The 21,553-nt window shown below is 36.5% G+C and overlaps 1 protein-coding gene across 1 annotated transcript in view; it reads left to right on the plus strand.

The window, feature by feature from the left end:
- Nucleotides 1-21,553, plus strand: part of LOC111144521 (ADAM metallopeptidase domain 9) — a 149,237-nt gene that overhangs the window by 55,550 nt on the left and 72,134 nt on the right. Inside the window, exon 12 of the mRNA XM_022498840.1 lies at nucleotides 14,121-14,292. Coding sequence (XP_022354548.1) covers nucleotides 14,121-14,292 — 172 coding nt within the window. The remainder of the gene's footprint in view (nucleotides 1-14,120; nucleotides 14,293-21,553) is intronic.

Here is a 21,553-nt window from a genome sequence, read left to right on the forward strand (position 1 = left end):
ATGTAGGGCTTGATCTCAGGACCCTGGAATCATGACCTGAGCTGAAGGCAGATGCTTAATGACTGAGCCACTAAGGCACCACGATTTCATTCCTTTTTATGGCTCAGTAATATTCCATTGTATATATGCCACATTTTCTGTATCCATTCACCAGTTGATGGACATTAGGGATTTTTCCCTCAGTTTGGTTATTGTTGTATGCTGCTACAAACATTGGGGGTGCATGTATCCCCTCAAATCAGTATTTTTTGGATAAATACCCAAGTAGTGCAATTGCTGGATCTTATGATAGTTCTATTTTTAACTTTTTGAGGAACCTCCGTACTGTTTTCCAGAGTGGCTGCCGCAGTTTGCATTTCCACCAAAAGTGTAAGAGAGTTCCCTTTTCTCTGCAGTGGATACTCTTTTTTGGGTTAAAGACTATCCTTTCTCCATCAGATTGTCTTTTGTCAAAGATAAGTTGGCTATATTTGTTTGGGTTTATGTCTGGACTTGATTCTCTTCCATTGATCCATTTGTCTGTTCTTTTGCCAATACCATGCTATCTTGGTTTACCGTAGCTTTAAGGTAAATCTTAAAGTCAGATTCTGTCACTTTTAAAATTTTGTTCTCTTTCAGTATTGTATTGGTTATTATGGGTCCTTTTTCTTTCCATATAAATGTTAGATCACTTTGTCGAACCTAAAAAATAACCAACTGGGATCTTAATTGGGGTTGCATTGAATCTATAGATCAAGTTGGGAAGAATGGGCATCCTTATGGTATTGAGTTTTTCTGTCCTTGAACATGGACTATCTCTCCATTTATTTAGGTTGTTTTTGATTTTTTTTAATCAGAGTTTTATTGTTTTCCTCTATAGATCTTGTAAATATTTTGTTACATTTATACCTAAGTGTTTTTGTTTGGTTTTGGTTTTGCTAATGTAAATGGAATTGCTTTTTTAATTTCAAATTTTGTTAGTTTGTTGCTGGTATATAAGAAAGCAACTGACTTGTATATTAATCTTTTGTACTACAACCTTTTATTGCTTTAATAAGTTTGCTTTAATTGCTTACTAGTTTCAGAAATTTTTTTTGTTGGTTCTTTTGGATTTTATACATAGATGACTATCATTTGCAAAGTTTTATTTCTTCTCAATCTATGTGTCTTCATTTCCTTTTTTATTGATTAGACTGTCAGTTTTGTCTGTTACTAATTTAGCTTCCCCAGATTTTTTCATGTTGAAAGTATATTTTTTCCCATCCTTTCACTTTGAACTTTTCTTTATCCTTATGTTTTAGATGTATGCTTTGAAACAACATGTTTAGGTTTTATTTTTTAATCCAGCTTGACAGTATTTGTCTCTTAATTCTATCATTTAATTTATTTATGTTTAATATAATTAGTAATATACTATATTTATTTAACTGTAGATGCAATTGATTGTAAGATACATTATTATTTATATACCACTAAGAAAAATGTTGCCTATTAAGTAAGTACTTTGTCAGATGAATTTCAGTTTCAGAGTATTTTAAATATGTGAAGAATGTGTTTTAGAATAAATGAGATGCAGTATTTGGGTTTAAATCTACCATCTTATGTGTTTTTCATTTGTCTCACTTTAATGTTCTTTTAAAAAATCTTTTATTTTGTTTATTTTGGATTTATTTTGTTTATTTTGGATTATTTGTGTGTTTTCAATATTCATTATTTTACTTCTATTAGAATGGAAGTTATGTAGTCTTTGATTTTTTGGGGGGAGTTACTCTAAAAATCACAACTTATGTCCTTGATTTATCATGTTTAATATTAAGTTGTATCCTTCCTTACACAATTCAAGGACTTTAGAGCAGTTTAACTTTATTTATTCACTTCCTGACTTATATAACTATGTGTCAGGAATGCATTTTCACTGTTTAATGAACATTGTTCATTCTTGTTAACATGGTTATCACTTTCATTACTTGTTGGTTCTCTTGCATCTCTGACCTTCCATTTGGTATCATTTTTTAGTTACCTTGAAAAACCCTTTTTGAATTTCTTTGAGTATGTGTCTGGTAGTAGTTTGTCTCTTAATCAGCCTCTGCCCCCCTGCAACAAGGGAATCTTTATTTCTCTTTCATTCTTTATTTAAAAAAAAAAAATTTATTTAAATTCAATTTAGTTAACATGTAGTATATTATTAGTTTCAGGGGTAGAATTTAGCGGTTCATCAGTTGCATATAACACCCAATGCTCATTACATTAAGTGACCTCCTTAATGCCCATCACTGAGTTACCCCATTCCCCTCACCCACCAACGGCCTATTTCCTATACGTAAGAATCTCTTATGATTTGTCTCCCTGTCTGATTTCATCTTATTTTATTTTCCCTCCCATCCCCTATGATCTGCTGTTCTGTTTCTTAATTTCCACATGAGAGTCTTTCTCTGATTGACTTATTTCGCTTAACTTAATATCCTCCAGTTCCATCCACATTGTTGCAAATGGCATTATTTCATTCTTTTTGATGGCAGAATACTATTCTATTGTGTATATATACACACCACATGTTTTTCCAGTCATCATTTGATGGACATCTGGGCTCTTTTTGTATTTTGGCTATTGGGGGCATTGCTGCTGTAAACATTGGGGTGTGTGTGTTCCTTCAAATCACTATTTTTTATATCTTTTGAATGAATACCTAGTAGTGCACTTGCTAGGTCATAGGGTAGTTCTATTTTTAGTTTTTTGAGAAACCTCCATAATATTTTTAAGAGTGGCTACAGCAGTTTGCATTCCTACCTCCAGTGTAAGAGGGTTCCCTATTCTCCACATCCTCGCCAACATCTGTTGTTTCCTGAGTTGTTAATTTTAACATTCTGACTGGTGTGAGGTGGTATGTCATTGTGGTTTCGATTTATATTTCCCTGATGCTGAGTGATGTTGAGCATTTTTTCATGTGTCTCTTAGCCACTTACATGTCTTCTTTGGAGAAACGTTTGTTCATGTCTTCTGCCCATTTCTTGACTGGTTTGTTTATTTATTTATTTATTGGGTGTTGATTTTCTAAGTTCTTTATAGATTTTGGATGTTAGCCCTTTATCTGATAAGACGTGTAAATATCTTCTTCCATTCTGTAAGTTGCCTTTTAGCTTTGTTAACTGTTTCCTTTGTTTCGCAGAAGCTGTTTATCTTGATAAAGTCCATATAGTTCATTTTTGCTTTTGTTTCCCTTGCCTGTGGTGATGTATCTAGTAAGAAGTTGCTCTGACTGAGATCACAGAGCTATCTGCTTGTATTCTCCCCTAGGATTTTGATGGTTTCCTGTCTCACATTAAGGTCTTTCATCCATTTTGAATTTCTTTTTGTGTATAGTGTAAGAAAGTGGTCTGGTTTCATTCTTCTACATGTTGCTGTCTAGTTTTCCCAACACCGTTTGTTGAAGAGACTGTCTTTTTTCCATTGGGTGTTCTTTCCTGCTATGTCAAAGATCAGTTGACCATAAAGTTGTGGGTTCATTTCTGTTCCATTGATCTCTGTATCTTTTTTCTGTGCCAGTACCATACTGTCTTGATGATGACAGCTTTGCACTATTGCTTGATGTCCAGAATTGTGATGCCTCTGGTTTTGGTTTTCTTTTTCAACATTACTTTGGCCATTAAGGGTCTTTTGTGGTTCCATACAAATCTTAGAATTGTTTGCTCCAGCTCTGTGAAAAATGCTGATGGCATTTTGACAGGGATTGCATTGGATGTGTAGATTGCTTTGGGTAGCATATACGTTTTCACAATATAGGTTCTCCCAATCCATGAGTATGGAATGTTTTTCCATTTCTTTTTGTCTTCCTCAGTTTCTTTCAAAGTGTTCTGTAGTTTTCAGAGAACATCTTTTTACCTCTTTGGTTAGGTCTGTTCCTAGGTATCGTATGGTTTTTGGTGCAATTGTAAATGGGATTGATTTCTTGATTTCTCTTTCTGCTGCTTCATTATTGGTGTATAGAAATGAAAGACACTTCTGGGCAGTGGTTTTATATCCTGCCACTTGGCTAAATTCCTGTATCAGTTCCAGCAATTTTTTGGTGGAATCTTGGGTTTCTACATAGAGTATCATGTTGTCTGCTTAGAGTGAAAGTTTGACTTCTTCACTGATTTGTCTGTGTTGTCAGATTTGTTGTCTGATTGCTGAGGCTAGGACTTCTAGTACCATATTGAACAACAGTGGTGAGAATGGACATCCCTGTGGTTTTCCTCACTTTCAGGGAAATGCTCTGTTTTTCCCATTAAGGATGGTACTAGCTGTGTCTTTCATGTATGACCTTTATGATTTTGAGGTCTGTTCCTTCTATTCCTACTTTATTGAGGGTTTTTTCAAGAAATGCTTTTTCTGGATCTATTGAGAGGAATATAGTCCTTGTCCTTTCTTTTATTAATGTGGTGTATCATGTTGATTGATTTGTGGATATTGAGCTACCCTTGCTGCCCAGGAATAAATCCCAATTGGTTGTGGTGAATAATCCTTTTGATGTACTGTTATTAGCTGATATCTTGGTGAGAATTTTTACATCCTTGTTCATCAGAGACTTTTGGTCTTTAATTCTTTTTTTGTATGACCTTTGTTTGGTTTTGAGATCAAGGTAATGCTGGCCTCATAGGATGAGTTTGAAAGTTTTCCTTCCATTTCTATTTTTGGAACAGTTTCAGAAGAATAGGTATTAATTCTTCTTTAAATGTTTGATAGAATTCTGCTGGGAAGCCAGTGGGCCCTGGACTCTTGTTTATTGGGAGATTTTTGATTACTGATTCAATATCTTTGCTGGTTATGGGTCTGTTCAGGTTTTCTCTTTCTTCCTATTTTTAGTTTTGGTAGTTTCTATGTTTCTAGGAATGCATCCATTTTTTCCAGATTGCCTAATTTTTTGGCATACAATTGCTCATAATATTCTGTTATACTTATTTTTATTTCTGTGGTGTTGGTTGTGATCTCTCCTCTTTCATTCATTATTTTATTTATTTGAGTTCTTTCTCTTTTCTTTTTGATAAGTGTGGGTAGGGGTTTATCAATCTTGTTAATTCTTTCAAAGAACCAGCTCCTAGTTTCTTTGATCTGTTCTGTGTGTGTGTGTGTGTGTGTGTGTTTTAATTTCTGTGTCATTGATTCTGTTCTAATCTTAATTTCCCGTTTTCTGCTGGATTTAGGCTTTATTTGCTGTTTTTTTTCCAGGTCTTTTAGGTATAAGGTTAGTTTTTGTATTTTAGACCTTGCTTCTTGAGGAAGCTTTGTATTGCTATATACTTCCCTCATAGAACCATCTTTGTTGCATTTCAAAGGTTTTGTACTGTTGTGTTTTCATTTTCAAATTTCATTTGCTTCCATGAATTTTTAAAATTCTTCTTTCATTTCTTGGTTAACCTGTTGTTCTTTACCCTCCATGTATTTGTGGTCCTTCCAAATTTTTTCTTGTGGTTGACTTTAAGTTTTATATCTTTGTGGTCTGAAAATACGCATGTTATGATCTCAATCCTTTTGAAAGTGTTGAGGCCTGATTTGTGATTCATTATGTGATCTGTTTGGGAGAATGTTCCATGAGTACTCAGAAAGAATATGTATTCTGCTGCTTTAGGATGAAATGCTCTGAATATATCTGTTAAGTCCATTTAATTCGGTTGAGTCCTTTAAAGCCCTTGTTTCCTACTGTTGATTTTTTAATTAGATGATCTGTCCATTGCTGTGAGTAGCATATTAAAGTCCCCCAGCCATATTGTATTATTATTAGGGAGTTTCTTTAAGTTTATTATTGATTTATGTAGTTGGCTGCTCCCAAGTGAGGGGAATAAAAATTTACAATTGTTAGATAGACCCTTTTATTATATATAGTTCCTTCTTCATCTCTTATTACAGTCTTTGGTTTAAAGTTTGTCTGATTATAAGTATGGCTATTTCAGCTTTCTTTTATTGTCCTTTAGTATGATAAATGGTACCCTGCTACTTTCAATCTGGAGGTATCTTTGGGTCGAAAATGAGTCTTTAGTAAGCAGCTTGTTGATAGGTCTTGTTTTTTTGTGTTTTTTTTTTTTAATCTATTCTGATACACTGTGTCTTTTCATTGGAGTATTTAGTTCATTTGTATTCAGAATAATTATGGAAAGATATGAATAATATGAATTTAGCACTAAATTCATATCTTTCATTACATGTAAGGTCACTGTTCCTATAGAATGTCTCTGTTCTTTCTAGTCTTTGTTACTTTTGGGCTCCCTCTCCACTGAAAAGGCCCCCTTTAATTTTTCTTGCAGGGCTGGTTTAGTGTTTATGAATTCCTATAGTTTTTGTTTATCTTGGAAACTATCTCTCTCTCTGTTCTGAATGACAGCCTTGCTGGATAAAGTATTCTTGGTCACATATTTCCCCCAGTTAGTACATTGAATATATTATTCTAGTCCTTTCTGGCCTGCCAGGTCTCTGTGGACAGGTCTGCTGTGAGCCTTATGTGTCTACTTTTGTAGCTTAGGGACCTCTTCTCCTGAGCTGCTTTCAAGGTTTTCTCTTGTCTTTGTAATTTGTAGGTTTCAGTATGTTGAGGTGTTGACCTATTTTTATTGATTTTGCAGGTAGTTCTCTGTGCCCCTTGGACTTGAATGCTTGGTTTCTTTCCCCAGATTAGGGAAGTTCTCAGGTATAATTTATTCGAATAAACCTTCTGCCCCTTTCTCCTTGCTCTTCTTCTGGGACTCCTATAATACGGATATTATTTCACTTTATGGAATTGCTCAGTTTCCTAAGTCCACCTTTGTGATCTAATAGTTTTCTTTCCCTCTTCTTTTCAGCTTCATTATTTTCCACAATTTTAACTTCTGTATCACTGATTTGCTCTTCTGTTTCATTCATTTGTTTTTATGGCCTCCACTTGGGACTGCATCTGGGTTATAGCATTGCTAATTTCGGTCTGACTAGATTTTAGTTGTCTTATCTCTATAGTAAGGAATTCTCTAGTGTCTTCTATGCTTTTTTCAAGCCCAGATAGTATCTTTATAATCTTCGTTTTAAATTCTGGTGCAGACATCTTACTTATATCCATATTGATTAACTCCCTGGCTGTGAATACTACCTCCTGTTCTTTCTTTTGGGGTAACTTTCTGTGTCTCAACATTTTGTTCATTAAAAAAAGAAAGAAAAAGAAAAAAAAAACCCCACAATAAGAACAACAACAACAATAACAACAAAAGTCTTCAGTAAGCATTTCTAGTGTGTACTGTGTATATTCTGCTATTACATTTGGCTGTTCTTTCCCATTGGTCTGTCCTCTCCAGAGTTCCTCCTGGCTTGTAGTGGAAAGTGGTTGGACCCTTAACTAGGTGTTATTTGATTTGTTCGTTAAGATAAACCTGGAAAAGAAAAGAAAGGAAAAAGAGAGAGAGAGAAAAAAAGCCTGATCCAAGATGAGAGAAAAACAAAAGGAACAAAAATGCAAATGAAGAAATAAACAAAATAACTATGAGTCTGATTCCAAAAAATAAGAAAGAAGGAAGTTAAAAGAGTAAGGAAAGAAGAAAAGAGAAAAAAAAGCTGATCCAAAAAAACAAGAGAAAGAAACACACAAACCAACAAATGAGCAAAAAATTATAACCCTGATACCAAAAAATAAATAAATAAAATAAAGAGAAAAAAAAGAAAAAAAATATATAGAAGATAAAATAATAAAAAGACATAGAAAAATAAAAATAAAAATAAAAATAAATAAAAATTAAAAACTAAGGAAAAAAAAAAGAAATAAGCCTATTCCTATTTCCACCAGAAGCTGATGTTCTGGAACATTCTTTAATCAGTATACTTGGTACTTGTGGAGTACCTCTGTTGGTCTTCTGATTGAGAGGCCTGCTGGGCTGGTTCACATGCGAACTTGCCCTTATAATGATGCCCCTGCCAAGCACAGGGGTGTGACATTTAGTAGGGGACTCCAGCATCCACTGGAGCTACTTACTGTGTTTCTGTATGAAGTTCAGCCATTTTGGTGGGCAGAGGAGGGAAGAGTGAAGGGGGAAGAATATGGCATCGCCTCGCCCTCTCGTCCTCAGGGAGGGGAACTTCTGGCCACTGCTCTTCAGAAGGATGTTTCAGAAAAGCAAATAATCTCCTGTGTCCTGAGCTTTCTTCAGTTCTCTGCCCTTAACCTGTCTGTTCCTGGGCCGTCAGCATGCCCCACATCACAGATCTCTTGTATGTTATTTCTGGTCTGTGGCTGGGACTCAAAACTCCCACGTTTTAAAGGTCCTGGCAAGGAGCGGAATCATTCCACAATCCCCTCCTCACCGGGAGAACCTTACGGTGCTCTGTCCTGTCCCAGAAAAGCAGTCACAGTGTGCACATGGAGGCTGGAGTCTACCGTAACACACAGTGAAAAGCTGCAACCAGATTATCTGTCATTTTCAGAAGAGTTGGTCCCCTACTCCTGTCTGTCCGAGAAAGGCAGTTACACAGAGGGTTGATTGTATTGTGGCAGACAGCAAAAAGCTGCTATAAGTTCCCCTCCCTGAGGATGAGACGGTAAGCTATTGCGTGGCTCCCAGCTGGCCCTTTGTTCTTGGAGAGGAAGAATTTACTCTTCCAAATGTACTCTGGGAAGGGCAGAAATCTCTCGCAGTGCCACCCAGGGGATCTCCTCACTTATTGTGTGATCCCTACCTGCTGCATCTTCTCCTGCTCTCTCCCTCTCCCTGACTTTGCTCTATGAAAATGGTTCCCTCTCCTTCTCAGCCCCGTGGCTTTCCTCTTCCCCAGTTCATGGCTCAGAACCTCACATCTGCCACATTCTGTCCAACTGTGCAGATTGTTTCCTTAATCCTCAGATTGTGTTGATCAGAATAGTTGAATGTTAATCTGGCTGTGTTTGAGGGAGGAGGCAAACTCAGGGTCCCCCTACTACTCTACCATCATAACTCCTCCCTCCTCTCTTTCCTCTTGAGGACATTTTTGTTGAAAATAGAATTCTAGATTATCCGCTATTTTCTCTCAGCATATTGGTATTATTCTATTTTCTTTTGGGGTCCATGTTGCTGTTGATGTTATCTATCACTAAAATGTTATTTTGTCAAAGTGGATTTATGTACGTCAACTATTTTCATAGTTTTAAATTTTTTAAATTTTAAGTTTTTCTCTTATGTTTATTAAAGTTGTGGAAAGAAAAAAAAAGCAAGCACACACACTGATATACCTGCTGAGGATTTTTGTTTTTTGAGTTTTAAAGTTTGAGGTTTGATATTTTTCATAAGTTATGATAAATTCTCCACTATTGTATTTTCATATACTGCTTCTTTACATATCGTGTCTGTGCATAGTATTCCTGCATATTTGCTGTCCTTCTGTGATTCTAGTTAACTGTGTGTAAGACCTCACAAAATCCGGCCTCCTACATTTTCTTGTATATTTTCTATCATTTCGTGTTTCTTTTTGGGTAATTTCTTCTTATATCTTCCAGTTCATTGAGTCTATCTTTATCTGTAGTCTGCTGTTAAACCTGTACATTGAATTCTTAATTTTGCTTATTATCTTTCACTTGCCAAATTTCTATCTAGTTTTTTCATACATGCTGTATTACTATTATGGATTTTATTTCCCTATTAAAATTTTTGAGCTCGTCATTTTTCTCCCTGACCAGAGTAAGCAGGATGTTTTTGGTTATTATTTGATAATTCTAGTGTCTGGAGGCTTTATTGGATTGTACCTGTTTTTTTCTCTCCCCCTTATAGTTTCTTTTTCTTTTTGAGTGGTTTTTGGTATTTTGTGCCTTCATATTATATTTTGGTAATATGTTGGTCAATGTCTTTGAACAGTTTTTGCTAAGAATAGCTTGAGAAGAATGATTATGCTATCTTCGGTGGTGTTAAATCTTTTTCAAGGATAAGTTTCCCACCTTCTACTTCCTATGCTGTGTAGTAAATATTAATTGAATGTTCATTATGAGTTAGGCCTTTTATTAGATGCAGTTGATATATATAGACATTTGACTATTTCCCCAGATAGCTCAACCATTTGGAGCCAGTTCTGTTTAAAAAGTGGATAATCTAACTTTGTAATACGATTTTTGATATTTTGAAGGTATTTGGTAGGGGCTGGTAGTATTTTTCTCATATAACTGCTCTTAGATTTCTGAAAGTGTGAGGTTTCCTCCTGGGAGGTACCTTTCTGGAGAAATGGCTTTCTTACCCATGGCCCTCAATGCCAACTAGTTCAGAAAGCCTCCATAATCAGGCACTCTATTTTAAAAAAATAATTAGTTAACTTAGAACAGGCAAGAGTATGAGTGAGCAGGGGAGGGGCAGAGGGATAGGGAGAGAGAATCTCAGGTAGGCTGGGTGCTGAGCACGGAGCCCGTCATGGGGCTCAATCTCATGATGCTGAGATCACGACCTGAACAGAAACCAAGTGTCAGATGCTCAACCGATGAGGTGCCGCAGGGCACTGTTTAAAAATATCTAAATGCCATCATTTAAGCCCTCTGTTAGGACTTCCTACTCCTTACCTGTGAGGATTAGGATGGTAATGGTGGAACTGTGTTCTGATTATTTCCAAATTACTCATAGAAAGAATGTTTTATTTTTTTTTATTTTTTTTTTTTAAGAATTTATTTATTTATTTGACAGAGAGAGATCACAAGTAGACAGAGAGGCAGGCAGAGAGAGAGAGAGAGAGGGAGAAGCAGGCTCCCCGCTGAGCAGAGAGCCCGATGTGGGACTCGATCCCAGGACCCCGAGATCATGACCTGAGCCGAAGGCAGAGGCTTAACCCACTGAGCCACCCAGGCGCCCCAGAAAGAATGTTTTAAATGATAATTGCCTTTTTTTTTTTTTTTGGCTTTATTCTGGTAGATTGTTTCCATTACTGTCATTCACATCTATCTCCTTTTAATGCAGTTTTAGGAAACTTAACTAGGTGTGAGAAAAGAGATGAGGAGATGCTTTAAATTAATACCCTAGCACCCAGAGGTGATACGTAGAGAATCAGAATACTTTAGTTGCTATTCAAACCAAGTATTAGGAGAAAGATCATCTTTATTACTGTAGGTGCCATCCACGGATGACTAGGGGAAAAATATCTTCATTGTAGTCCCCAGAGGCTTACTGAAGAGCAATATGGAAATGTTTGTTACTCTCTCCATCAGGTAAAAAGCACCAGAAATGCTTCTGATTTTGTTAATCCTTTTCAGTATATTATGGTCAACTCCATTGTGGGGAAACAGATTTTTTTTTAAATGGGTTGCTTTAGGATGAAACATTTTAGACATTGTACTTGTGAGAAAATGTGTCCCAAATACTAACTAGGAAAGTTATTTAAAAAATAATCTGTTTTGAAATTGTAGACTTTATGTAGATTTTTAAAAAAGTTTTTATTTATTTATTTGACAGAGGGAGAGAGAGCGAGAGTGTGTGAGCACACAAGCAGGCAGAGCATCAGACAGGGAGAGGAAGAAGCAGACTCTGCTGAGCAGAGAGTCTGATACGGGGCTTGATCCCAGGACCCTGGGATCATGACCTGTGCCGAAGGCAGATGCTTGACTGGCTGAATCACCCAGGCACCTCAACAGAAGTGATAGACCTTATGTAGATTAGAATTAGGGACTCAAGTGTAGAAATATACACATGACTGCACAGTTGTGTAGACATGTGTATATTTGTGGCTATTGGCTGGTTAGTGTATTCTTACAGAAAACATTGAATGTGTACTACATGGCAGGCAAGATACTTACCATATATAGATCAACAATAGCAAATAAAATCAGTTACAAACCTCTGTTTAAGTTGAAGTCTCCTACCAAATAAATAAATAAATAAATAAATTGAAGTCTCTTTTATTTATTGGGTAATTACTAGCTACTGCTACTCTGACAGTGTCACCTGATGTCTGTTAGACTCAAACTTCTGTTAGCTCTCCTAAAACCTGCTCCGCCCACAGTCTTTTCCACGTCAGTTAATGGTAACTCCTTCCTTCTTGTAGTTCGGTCCCCAAATATTGGAGTCATCCTTGACTTCTCTCTTTTTATCAGATTCTTCATCTTAAGGGCTGTTCATTTAAAACATATAAATAATCCAGACACTCCTCACTGTTTCCACTGCTGTCATGCTGGTACCTCATCAGCATTTGAGTGGATTTCTGCAAGAACCCCTTGTATGTACTTTCTCCTTAAAGTAGGAACCATGGCGATCCAAATAAAGTCCAAGTCGAATCATGTTAAAACTCTGCTCACCACTTTCCATTGTATCACCCCCCCTCCAAGTTCCTCATTTCCCTCACAGTAGAAATGGCCTATTCTCACCGTTGCTGACTGCATCTCTCATTAGTCATTCCTTCCCTGACTCACTTCACTCCAACCCCATTGGCTTCCATACTGTTCCTTGCACACACAGGGCAGGATTTTACCTTAGGGCTTTCGCACTTGCTGTTCCTTCCTGGTGTGCTGTTCTTTTCCCACATATCCAGTGCTGATTCAGTTATCACAGTGTTTGAAGTACCTGTCCTGACTGCTGTCGCTTCCCCCCGCCCCCTGCCTGGGTCACCAGCTTCACCTTCTCACTACTTTTCCCCCTGGCACTTACCACCTTTGTATACTCTCCAGTTTACTATGTGTATAGTTTGTCTCACTCACTAGACTGCTCTGTAGGGGTGAGGATTTTTGTCTGCTTTGTTCATCATTTTATCCCTTGTATAGAAGGAGAGTGCCTTGTGCATAATAATGTTCAAGAAATACTTGAATGAATGATGTTGTACAAGAGGACTCTTCCTCACAATATCATTAATAGGGATTAGTGAGAAAAAGAATACTGAAAACAAGCCTTTTTTGTTATTGTTAATGGACTTGTGGTAGATCTTTTCTTTGTATGTGAGTCAAAACACTGCCTTTGCCTATTTATTTATTTATTTATTTGGTTACAGACAATTGACCTTTCTTTGTCTGCTGGTCAGTTTGTTAAAATCCTTCAAAACCCCACATTCAAGACTTTTTTTTCAGCTGGTAGTTAATGGTACCAAAATGTCTAGGCAGACTGCTTTCCATTTCCAAGAGCCTAGAGTCTGGACTATTGACTTCTCTAGAGACTTTGGGCCAGTTAGCAAAGAGTGTAATATGTATATCCAGAACACAATGTGTCACAGAAGGGATCTGTTTCTTAGATTCTGTGGATGTACAAAAGAGCCAACATAGACAGGGATGCCTCCTTAATAACTATAATGCAACACAGTTTCCTTTTCCACTGCTACTCTTGGCACCACTGCTCAAACTGATGAAAGAGAGTCTTTCAGGGCACCAAATTCCCCTGATAAAACTTCAATGGGACTTGGATTTCTCAAAGATCCTTGGTGTATATGTGGGTGTTTTTCTCTGTAATCTTCAAAAGTGAAAATAGTGGGACTCTCTGAATGTATTTTAGAATTACTGAGTAAACCCATAACTAAAAAAGCAAACAAACAAACCCTACCAACAACATGTAGAACAAATCAAAAAGTTGCATTTGTATACATCTCACATGGATAGCTCATGGTTTGTATAGATCTCACATGGATAGCTCAAGGTGGGCATTTCTAGAAGCTGTTCTAGCCTTCAGAGTATTAAGCATGGGTCTCAGGAATTATCAGAAGGTTTAAACCTCAGTCTCTAGCTGAAATTCTGCGCTGTGCAGTTTGCTTGTTGGTGGCTATCATGCATCCTCACTGGAAAGCCCATTCACATTATTTTCACATGGCTCCCTGTATGTGATAGTGAGGGGAACATAACAATGTTATCCTGTAGAGTGAGAAAAGATTGGGGAAACATATAGCTAGTGTCAAATATTTGAGGAACTTTTATTATAGAATGTAAATAAAACTGAATTTTGGATAGGACCAGATAATTTCTAAGGTCTTCTTCTTATGGTTTTATATATTAATGTAATTGATATGTTTGGAAGATATTTTCATGGGGGTATAATATATTATAACCCCAATAGTGAATATTATGTAGTAACTGAAATAATGTATTATATTTATTTTCATTTCTCTCTATTTTTTTCTATTTTTTGGTAGTTTATTTTCTGCCATTTTAAATATTCACTTATTGGTTGAGGACATGATTTAAAATCTCAGTGAATAATTGCTATGACACAAGATCTTTTTCTTAATGTTTATTGTAGAGGTTCCAGAAACTTTAGCAGTTGCAGTGCAGAGGACTTTGAGAAGTTAACTTTAAATAAAGGAGGAAACTGCCTTCTTAATATTCCAAAGCCTGATGAAGCCTATAGTGCTCCTTTCTGTGGTAATAAATTGGTGGATCCCGGGGAAGAGTGTGACTGTGGTACTCCAAAGGTCAGTTTAATTTTTGATTTTTGCTTTGTGAAATTACTTCAGGATTTGGAAAAAATGGAATAGCTTGCTTTGGGCAACTGGCATAGGAGTTTGTGAAATTTAGTGGCAAATGAGGATTGGTATTTTGCTTGTGGGGACATATTCCTGGGATTGGCCATGTCTTCCTTCCCAGACCGAACTAGTGGTGTCATCTGTTTTGATGTCAGGAAAGCACTGTGTTTATTCTTCCATTTTTTGCTAACTTCTACCATTTCAGTTACGGTTATTAGGTCATTTATTTACTTTAAAGAACTAATCAGTTTTTCAGTTCGCTCTTCATTTGTAAGCTTTCACTATTCTGGCACTACCATTGCGAAATACTTTCTCAGTTGGACTCATTTTAGTAATAAATTGAAGCTGATCCATTTTCCGGAGTCCTTCGGGAACAAAATTCTTGCTACTTAGATGAGCATTCTCCCTTTATTAACCTTCAGTGTTGTGCCTCCTGATCTCTGTCAGACCTTTATGCACACTTAGCGCCATAAGCCCATGCCCATATTTATTATTATTATTCTGTATCTTACATTTTCCTCTCAAAGTGGCCTGTGTAAAAGTCCTTTCCTTCTTGGCCTTCCATTAAATTTTGAAGAAATTTGTTTAGATTTGTTTAAGCTTTACCATATTCTTAGTGTTTTCCACAAGTACTTCTTCCATATCTGACCGTATCTTCATGCTCTAGAAGCAGATGACTTCATGCTCTAGAAAGACAGCATGTATTTTATGATGGACTTGTGGCGGGCCTTCATTACACCCTTGCTGACTGTCAGGGACTTCTGTTAAACGTTTTACGTGGTAAAATCCTTACAATAAATCTAAGAGATGGATATTTTTTGTATTCTCATATCAGATGAGGAAAGTAAGGCCCTAACAAGGTTACGTTTAACTTCTAAATTAACGTTATAGTGTTTGTGTGACCAGGCTCTTTTCCTTTCCAGGCATTCTCAGATCTTTCTTCTTTAAATATTATATATCTTTTGCTTTCTCCTAACTGTTCACTTCAGTACAAAACTTTCTAAGATGGTCTGTATTTGCATTTTGAACTTTCACACTACAGAATTACTCTTTAAAAAAGAATACCACTTCTGTCTCAAATCCCACAGATTTTGTTTTGGTACAAAAGTTTCAAATAGTAAGTACAAGTAAAGTTCCCCTTTCATACCATTAATTTTTAACCTTCCTTCTGCATTGGTAATCATTCTTAAAAGGTTAGTGTGTTTCTTTTTAGACTTTGTGCCTTTTTACACATATATGTAAAATGTACATTTGTAAATCGTTGGGTTTGTCTTAGGATTTTTTTTTTCATAGCAGACTTAATATGTTGTATGCAGAGGTTTTTTTTCTTTTTTTGTTTGTTTTCTATTAGTATATCTTGGGGATTTTTCCATGTTATTACCTTATGTAGACATAATCTTAATCTGCTGATTAGTATTCCCATATAAGGATGTACTGGTATTCCCATATAAGGATATACTATGATTTCTTGAACCATACTCTTATTAATGAACATTTATTGTAAATAGTATTTTTCTGTTGCAAACAGTACATCCTTGTGCATATCCAATGTCTATATAGGCAGGGATGCAAGTGTTTCTCTAATTACATAAGGGTAGAATTACTAAATTGAAGAGTATGTGTTTTTAAATTTTGTTAGAGGCTATGAAATTTCCTCCAAAAGTCTGTGTCAGTTTGCACTTCTACCAATAGTTTATGGTGGCATTCGGTGCCCCCTACAGTATAGTCTTTCCAGTAAAGAATAATACATGTTTTCTTAAGAAGATATTATTTCAATTATTAATCTTTTCATATGCTTATAGACTATGTGCTTGTTTTTTTCTATGTATTCTCATTTTATGTCCCTTAACAATTTTTCTGTTGTGTCATTCATTCTTTTAAATTGATTTTTAGGAGCTCATGTATTGTGGGCAGAGTCTGTTGTTTTGTATATGTTTTAATATTTCTCCTCTGTCTGTAGCTTATAATTTAGCTTTTAAAAAATTAGTTTAACTTTATCTTTTAGGGAAGTTTTAGGGTCACAGAAAGATTGAATGGAAAGTACCAAGAGTTCCCATATACCACCACACACACCACACACACAACCTCCCCTACCCTCCACTTCCTGCAGCACAGTAACATTTGTTACAGTCGATGACTACTTTGACATGTCATTAACACCTAAAGTTTCCATTACGGTTCACTCTTTTCTTCTCCCAATCTGTGCTTTTTAACTATAATTTTTAATTCATTTCCATTTTGTGTTCTATTACTTTTTTTCTAGTTGACATTTTTTTCCTCTGAGTTCCTTTATTTATTTATTGTTCATTTATTTATATATTTTTAAAGTTTTTATTGAAATTCCAGTTTATATACAGTATAATATTAGTGCCAGTTTTACAATATAGTGATTCAGCACTTCCATACAACACCCACTGCTCATCCGGCCAAGGATACTCCTTGGTCCCCATCACTATTTCATCTATCCACCCCCAAGCTCCCTCTGATAACCATCAGTTTATTCTCTATAGTTAAGAGTCTGTTTCTTGGTTTGTCTTAGGATTCACTCTTGACATTTAGGTTTTTGTAAGATGTATTTTATTGTATTGAAATTTGAAATTTAAATGAAGGAAAATTTATCAGTTTTTTTTTCCTTAAGATTTTCCGAATTTTGTATTTTGGCTTGGCTTATAGTACTCTTATTTCAAGATTGTCATCATAAGCCCTCCATAATTTCTGTTAGCATTTTTGTAATTGAAAATTTTATATTAGCTCTTTAGTTGAGGGGGCCCATGTGGAATAAGCTAAGGCATTAACTTTTATCCATTAATGATCAGTTGTTATAAAACCATTTAAAATTATACTTTTATCATAAACAGAATTCCTGTGTATATAATCTGTTTCCTCATTCTTTAATCTTTTATGAAGCCATATGTCTTACACAGTGTTTTTGAAAACAATTTAGCAGCTTTCTTAAAGTATAATTGAATACAGTGTTAAAGAAACCAAATTTGGACTTAGATAATGAAAAGCTTTATTTAGAATAAAGACTATTGTTATAGGGAGAATGCTCTGATCTCAGAAATCTGAAAGCACCTTAAAATCAAATAAGAAAACGCTTTTCTTTTAAAGGGTCAAGGTGAGGGCAAGCCAGTAAGCAGAATCTTTTAAGAGGAAGCTGGGTAAGCAAGGGGAAATGACCAGTGAGGTCTGATACAAAAGTGTTCTGCTTTAGTCAGCTGGTTTCCACTAAAAGCTGATAGGAGGGAGGGGGTGGCACATTCTACTTTTCTGTAGGGACAAGCAGAGCTCAGGGGCCTGTAGGAAAGACAGAAGCTTTACTAAAAGAACTAATAAACTATGTTAGGACAGAGCAAAGAGTAAGAAATGTGCAATTGTGAACACTTGGTCAACAATAAACTGCATATATTTAAAGCATACAAGTTGATACATTTTTGACATGTGTATACTTGTGTGAAACCATCATCGTGATCAAGGTAATAAACACATCATTATTCCAAAAAGTTCTCTGTGACTTTTGGTAGTCCTTTCTTTCCATTGCCTGCCCCCCACCTTGCTTTTTTTTTTTTTTTTTTTTTTTTTTAAGATTTTATTTATCCATTTGACGAGAGAGAGCACAAGCTGGGGGAGAAGCAAGCTCCCTGCAGAGCAGGGGAGCCCGATACGGGACTTGATCCCAGGACCCCAGGAACATGACCTGAACCGAAGGTAGTTGCCTAACCAACTGAGCTGCCCAGGCGTCCTTTGCATCCCTTTTTGTTCTCCCAGCCTCAGGCAATCACTGATCTCCTTTCTGTCATTATACGTTAGTGTGCATTTCCTAGAATTCCATGTAAGTGGAATGACTCCTTTGTCTATCTAGCTTCGTTCTGTCTGTTATTTTGGGAGTCATCCATGTTGCTACCGTGTCTGTAGTTCATTCCTTTTTATTGCTCTTTATCATTGAATAGTACGGATATGGTACAATTGGTTTATCTTTTCATCTGTTCATGTACCTTTGGGTTCTTTCCAGTTTTGGGCTACTAACACATAAAGTTGCTGTATGGGAAGACTTGCATACCAGTCTTCCTATGGACTTATGTTTCCATTTCTCTTGGGGAAATAGCTAGGAGTGGAATGACTGGGTCATTTGTTAGGTGTATAACTTTTCAAGACATTTTCAAACTGTTTTCCAAAGTGTTTGTACCATTTTACATCCCTGCTGTCAGTGTATGGGAGTTCTAGTTCTTTCACATCCTTGGTAACCCTTCACATAGTCGTTCAGTTTAGCTGTTCTCTTAAGTGTGAAGTGGTACCTCAGGGAAGTTGTAATTTGCATTTCTTTAGGGACTAGTGATGTGGTGCCTGTTTACAGGGGCTTATTTGCCATTTGTAGATCTTATTTTGATGATGTATCTGTTCACCTCTTCTCCACATTTTGAAAATTGGGTAGTTTTCTTCTTGAGTTTTGAGAGTTCTGCATATATTCTGGATATAAGTCCGTTATTAGATACGTGATTTGCAGATATTTTCTCCCAGTCTCTAGCTTGTCTTTAATTACCTTAACAGTGTTTTTGGAAGACTAGAAGGTTTACATTTTGATGAAAGCCCATTTTACCAATTTATGCTTTTATGGGCTCTGCTTTTTTGGTATTATATTTCAGGAATCTTTGTGTAATCTCAAGTTGCAAAGATTTTTTCCTAGAAGCTTGTAATTTTAGGGTTTACGTTTAGGACTGTGATCCATTTCGACTGGATTCTTTTGAATGGTACAAGGTTTAAATTAGAATTTATTTATTTATTTATTTATTTGATGCAGCCGGGGGGAGGGGCCATAAGCAGAGGGAGAGACAGAGGCAGAGGGAGAGGCAGACTCCCCACTGAGCAGGGAGCCTGATGCGGGGCTCTATCCCAGGGCTCCGGGATTATGACCTGAGCTGAAGGCAGACACTTAACTAACTGAGCCACCCAGACGCCCCAGGGTTCATTTATTTTTACATTTTCATTGTGAGATGATTGTCAACTGATGGGAAGTTGCAAAAACAGTGCAAAGAGCCCCATGTATCTTCACCCAGTTTGCCCCCAAAGTGACATTGTATGTAGCTTCATGCAATATAAAAACCAGAACACTGACATTGATGCATTAATTAGATCACAGACTTTATTCAGTTTCACCATTTTTAACTACATTTGTGCATGCGTAATTTTATTCCATTCATTGATTTATGTAAACACCACCTCAGTTAATACAGAGAACTATATTGTCATCACACAAAAAAACTCTCTGCTGTTACCTTTTTGTATTCATACCCACCCCCAACTCCTGTCCTGGACCCCTTCCCCTGGCTACCTCTACTGTTTTCTACCTGCAGTGTTGCCACTTCAGTGTTAGATAAATGGAGTCATAAGATATATTCTCTTTTGAGACTGACTTTTTTCACTTAATGTGATGCCTTTGAGGTCAGTCTAAGTTGTTGTATATATTAATATTTCATTCCTTTTTATGAGTATTGTTCCATTGGGTGGTTTTACTGCAGAGAACTTGGAATAATGTTTATGCTGTTATTTCCACCAGCCTGCCTGGAGTTTGTTTAACCTTTGTCTAACCATGCAGAGTTTGTTTTTTTCCTAACATTTTGCTATTAGAAAAAAAAAAAAAAGCTGCTATGAATTGTATTCCCCTGTTTATCATCAGAGAATTAAAGAAAAATATGGTGTTCATGATTAAAGAGATAAAAAGTTTTAGAGAGAAATGTAAATCATAATAAAGAACCAAAAAGAAATTATAGAACTAAGAAGTCCAATTAATGAAAGTTTCACTGGCTAGAACTAATAGGAGACTAATACGGCAGAAAAGAGTCAATGTGGGCAAAGCTGATCAAAAGAAATACCCCAATCTAAAGAATAAATAGAAGAGTCCAAAAGAAAAATGAACAGAGCATCAGGGACATGTAGGAGATATCAAATAGTCATGTAACTGTTAATGAAATCTCAGGAGACAGCATGAGAGAAAAAATAAAATAATGGCTTAAAACCCCCTAATTTAGGGAAAAACATTGGCTTACAATTTCAGAACACCAAGTGAACCCATGCCAGAATCATTACAAAGAAAATTTACTTAGGTGTACTGTAATCAAAGTGCTGAGATAAAGAGAAAGTAATGAAAGAAGCCAATAAAAAACAGGGGAACAAAGATATGAATGGCAGCTGATTTTTTCCCCCCCTGAAATGCTAAGGGCCAGAAGATAATAGAATAGCATATTTACAGTTCTCAATAGAAGAAACTGTCAACCTAGAATTCCATCGTAGGACAAATATTCTTCAAACATGAAAAAAAGCTTATTTCCTTGGGCCCCTCACATCCCCTCCTCCTTCTGTCCCCTCTCTTACTCTTTCCCCCTCCTTCTCCTTCTCCCTCAAACAATTCAGACCTGAACACATTATTTGGAACTTAGAGGAGGTGTCTCTGTGGGTAGGGGGTTGTGGGATTTGGGGTGTGTGTGTGATGGAGAGACATGGAGGTTTAAAGTGGGGTGAGAGAAACCAGGCGAGATAGAAAGAATGGTTACATAATGTGAAGACACACCCATAAGAGAAGTCAGACCTTGAGCATGAAGAGAAAGGCACTGATGGATGCTTAATTCTCTGTGATGATTAAAGAAACTGTATGACTGAATGTATCCTCCTCCCCCAAATTCATATGTTGAAGCCCTAGCCCCCAGTGTAGCTATATCTACAGATGGGGCCTCTAGGTAAGTAATTAAGGTAAATGAGGTCAGAAGGATGGGCTTCTGATCTGACAGGGTTATTGCTCTTAAGAGAAGAGACCCCAGAGAGCTTGCTTGCTCTCTCTGTCAGACCATCCACACTGAAGAGGAGCCATCTGAGCACACAGTGAGAAGGCAGCTGTCTGCAAAGCTAGGAAGAATGTCCTTGCCAAAACCCGACTTGGCTGGAACTTTGAGTTTGGACCTCTAGCCTGTAGAACTCTGAGATAATAAATTTCTGTTGTTGAAGTCACCAGTCTATGGTATCTTGTTCTGGCAGTTCCAGCAGACAAAAAAGCATTCTCTGTATGATTTCAGTCCTTTGAAAGATGTTGAACTTTCAGTGGTTGTAGCTGAAGAGTCACTGATAACTTCAGAAGGATTGTAAGTGATTTTCCAGAGAGTAACTGCTATAGCCCAGTTAGAAAGAAGATACTAGATCTAAGATAAGACTTTGATTAACG

Source organism: Enhydra lutris, unplaced genomic scaffold, assembly GCF_002288905.1.
Source record: "Enhydra lutris kenyoni isolate GAN:26980312 unplaced genomic scaffold, ASM228890v2 scaffoldscaffold11, whole genome shotgun sequence".
In the NCBI taxonomy this organism is placed as follows: Eukaryota; Metazoa; Chordata; class Mammalia; order Carnivora; family Mustelidae; genus Enhydra; species Enhydra lutris.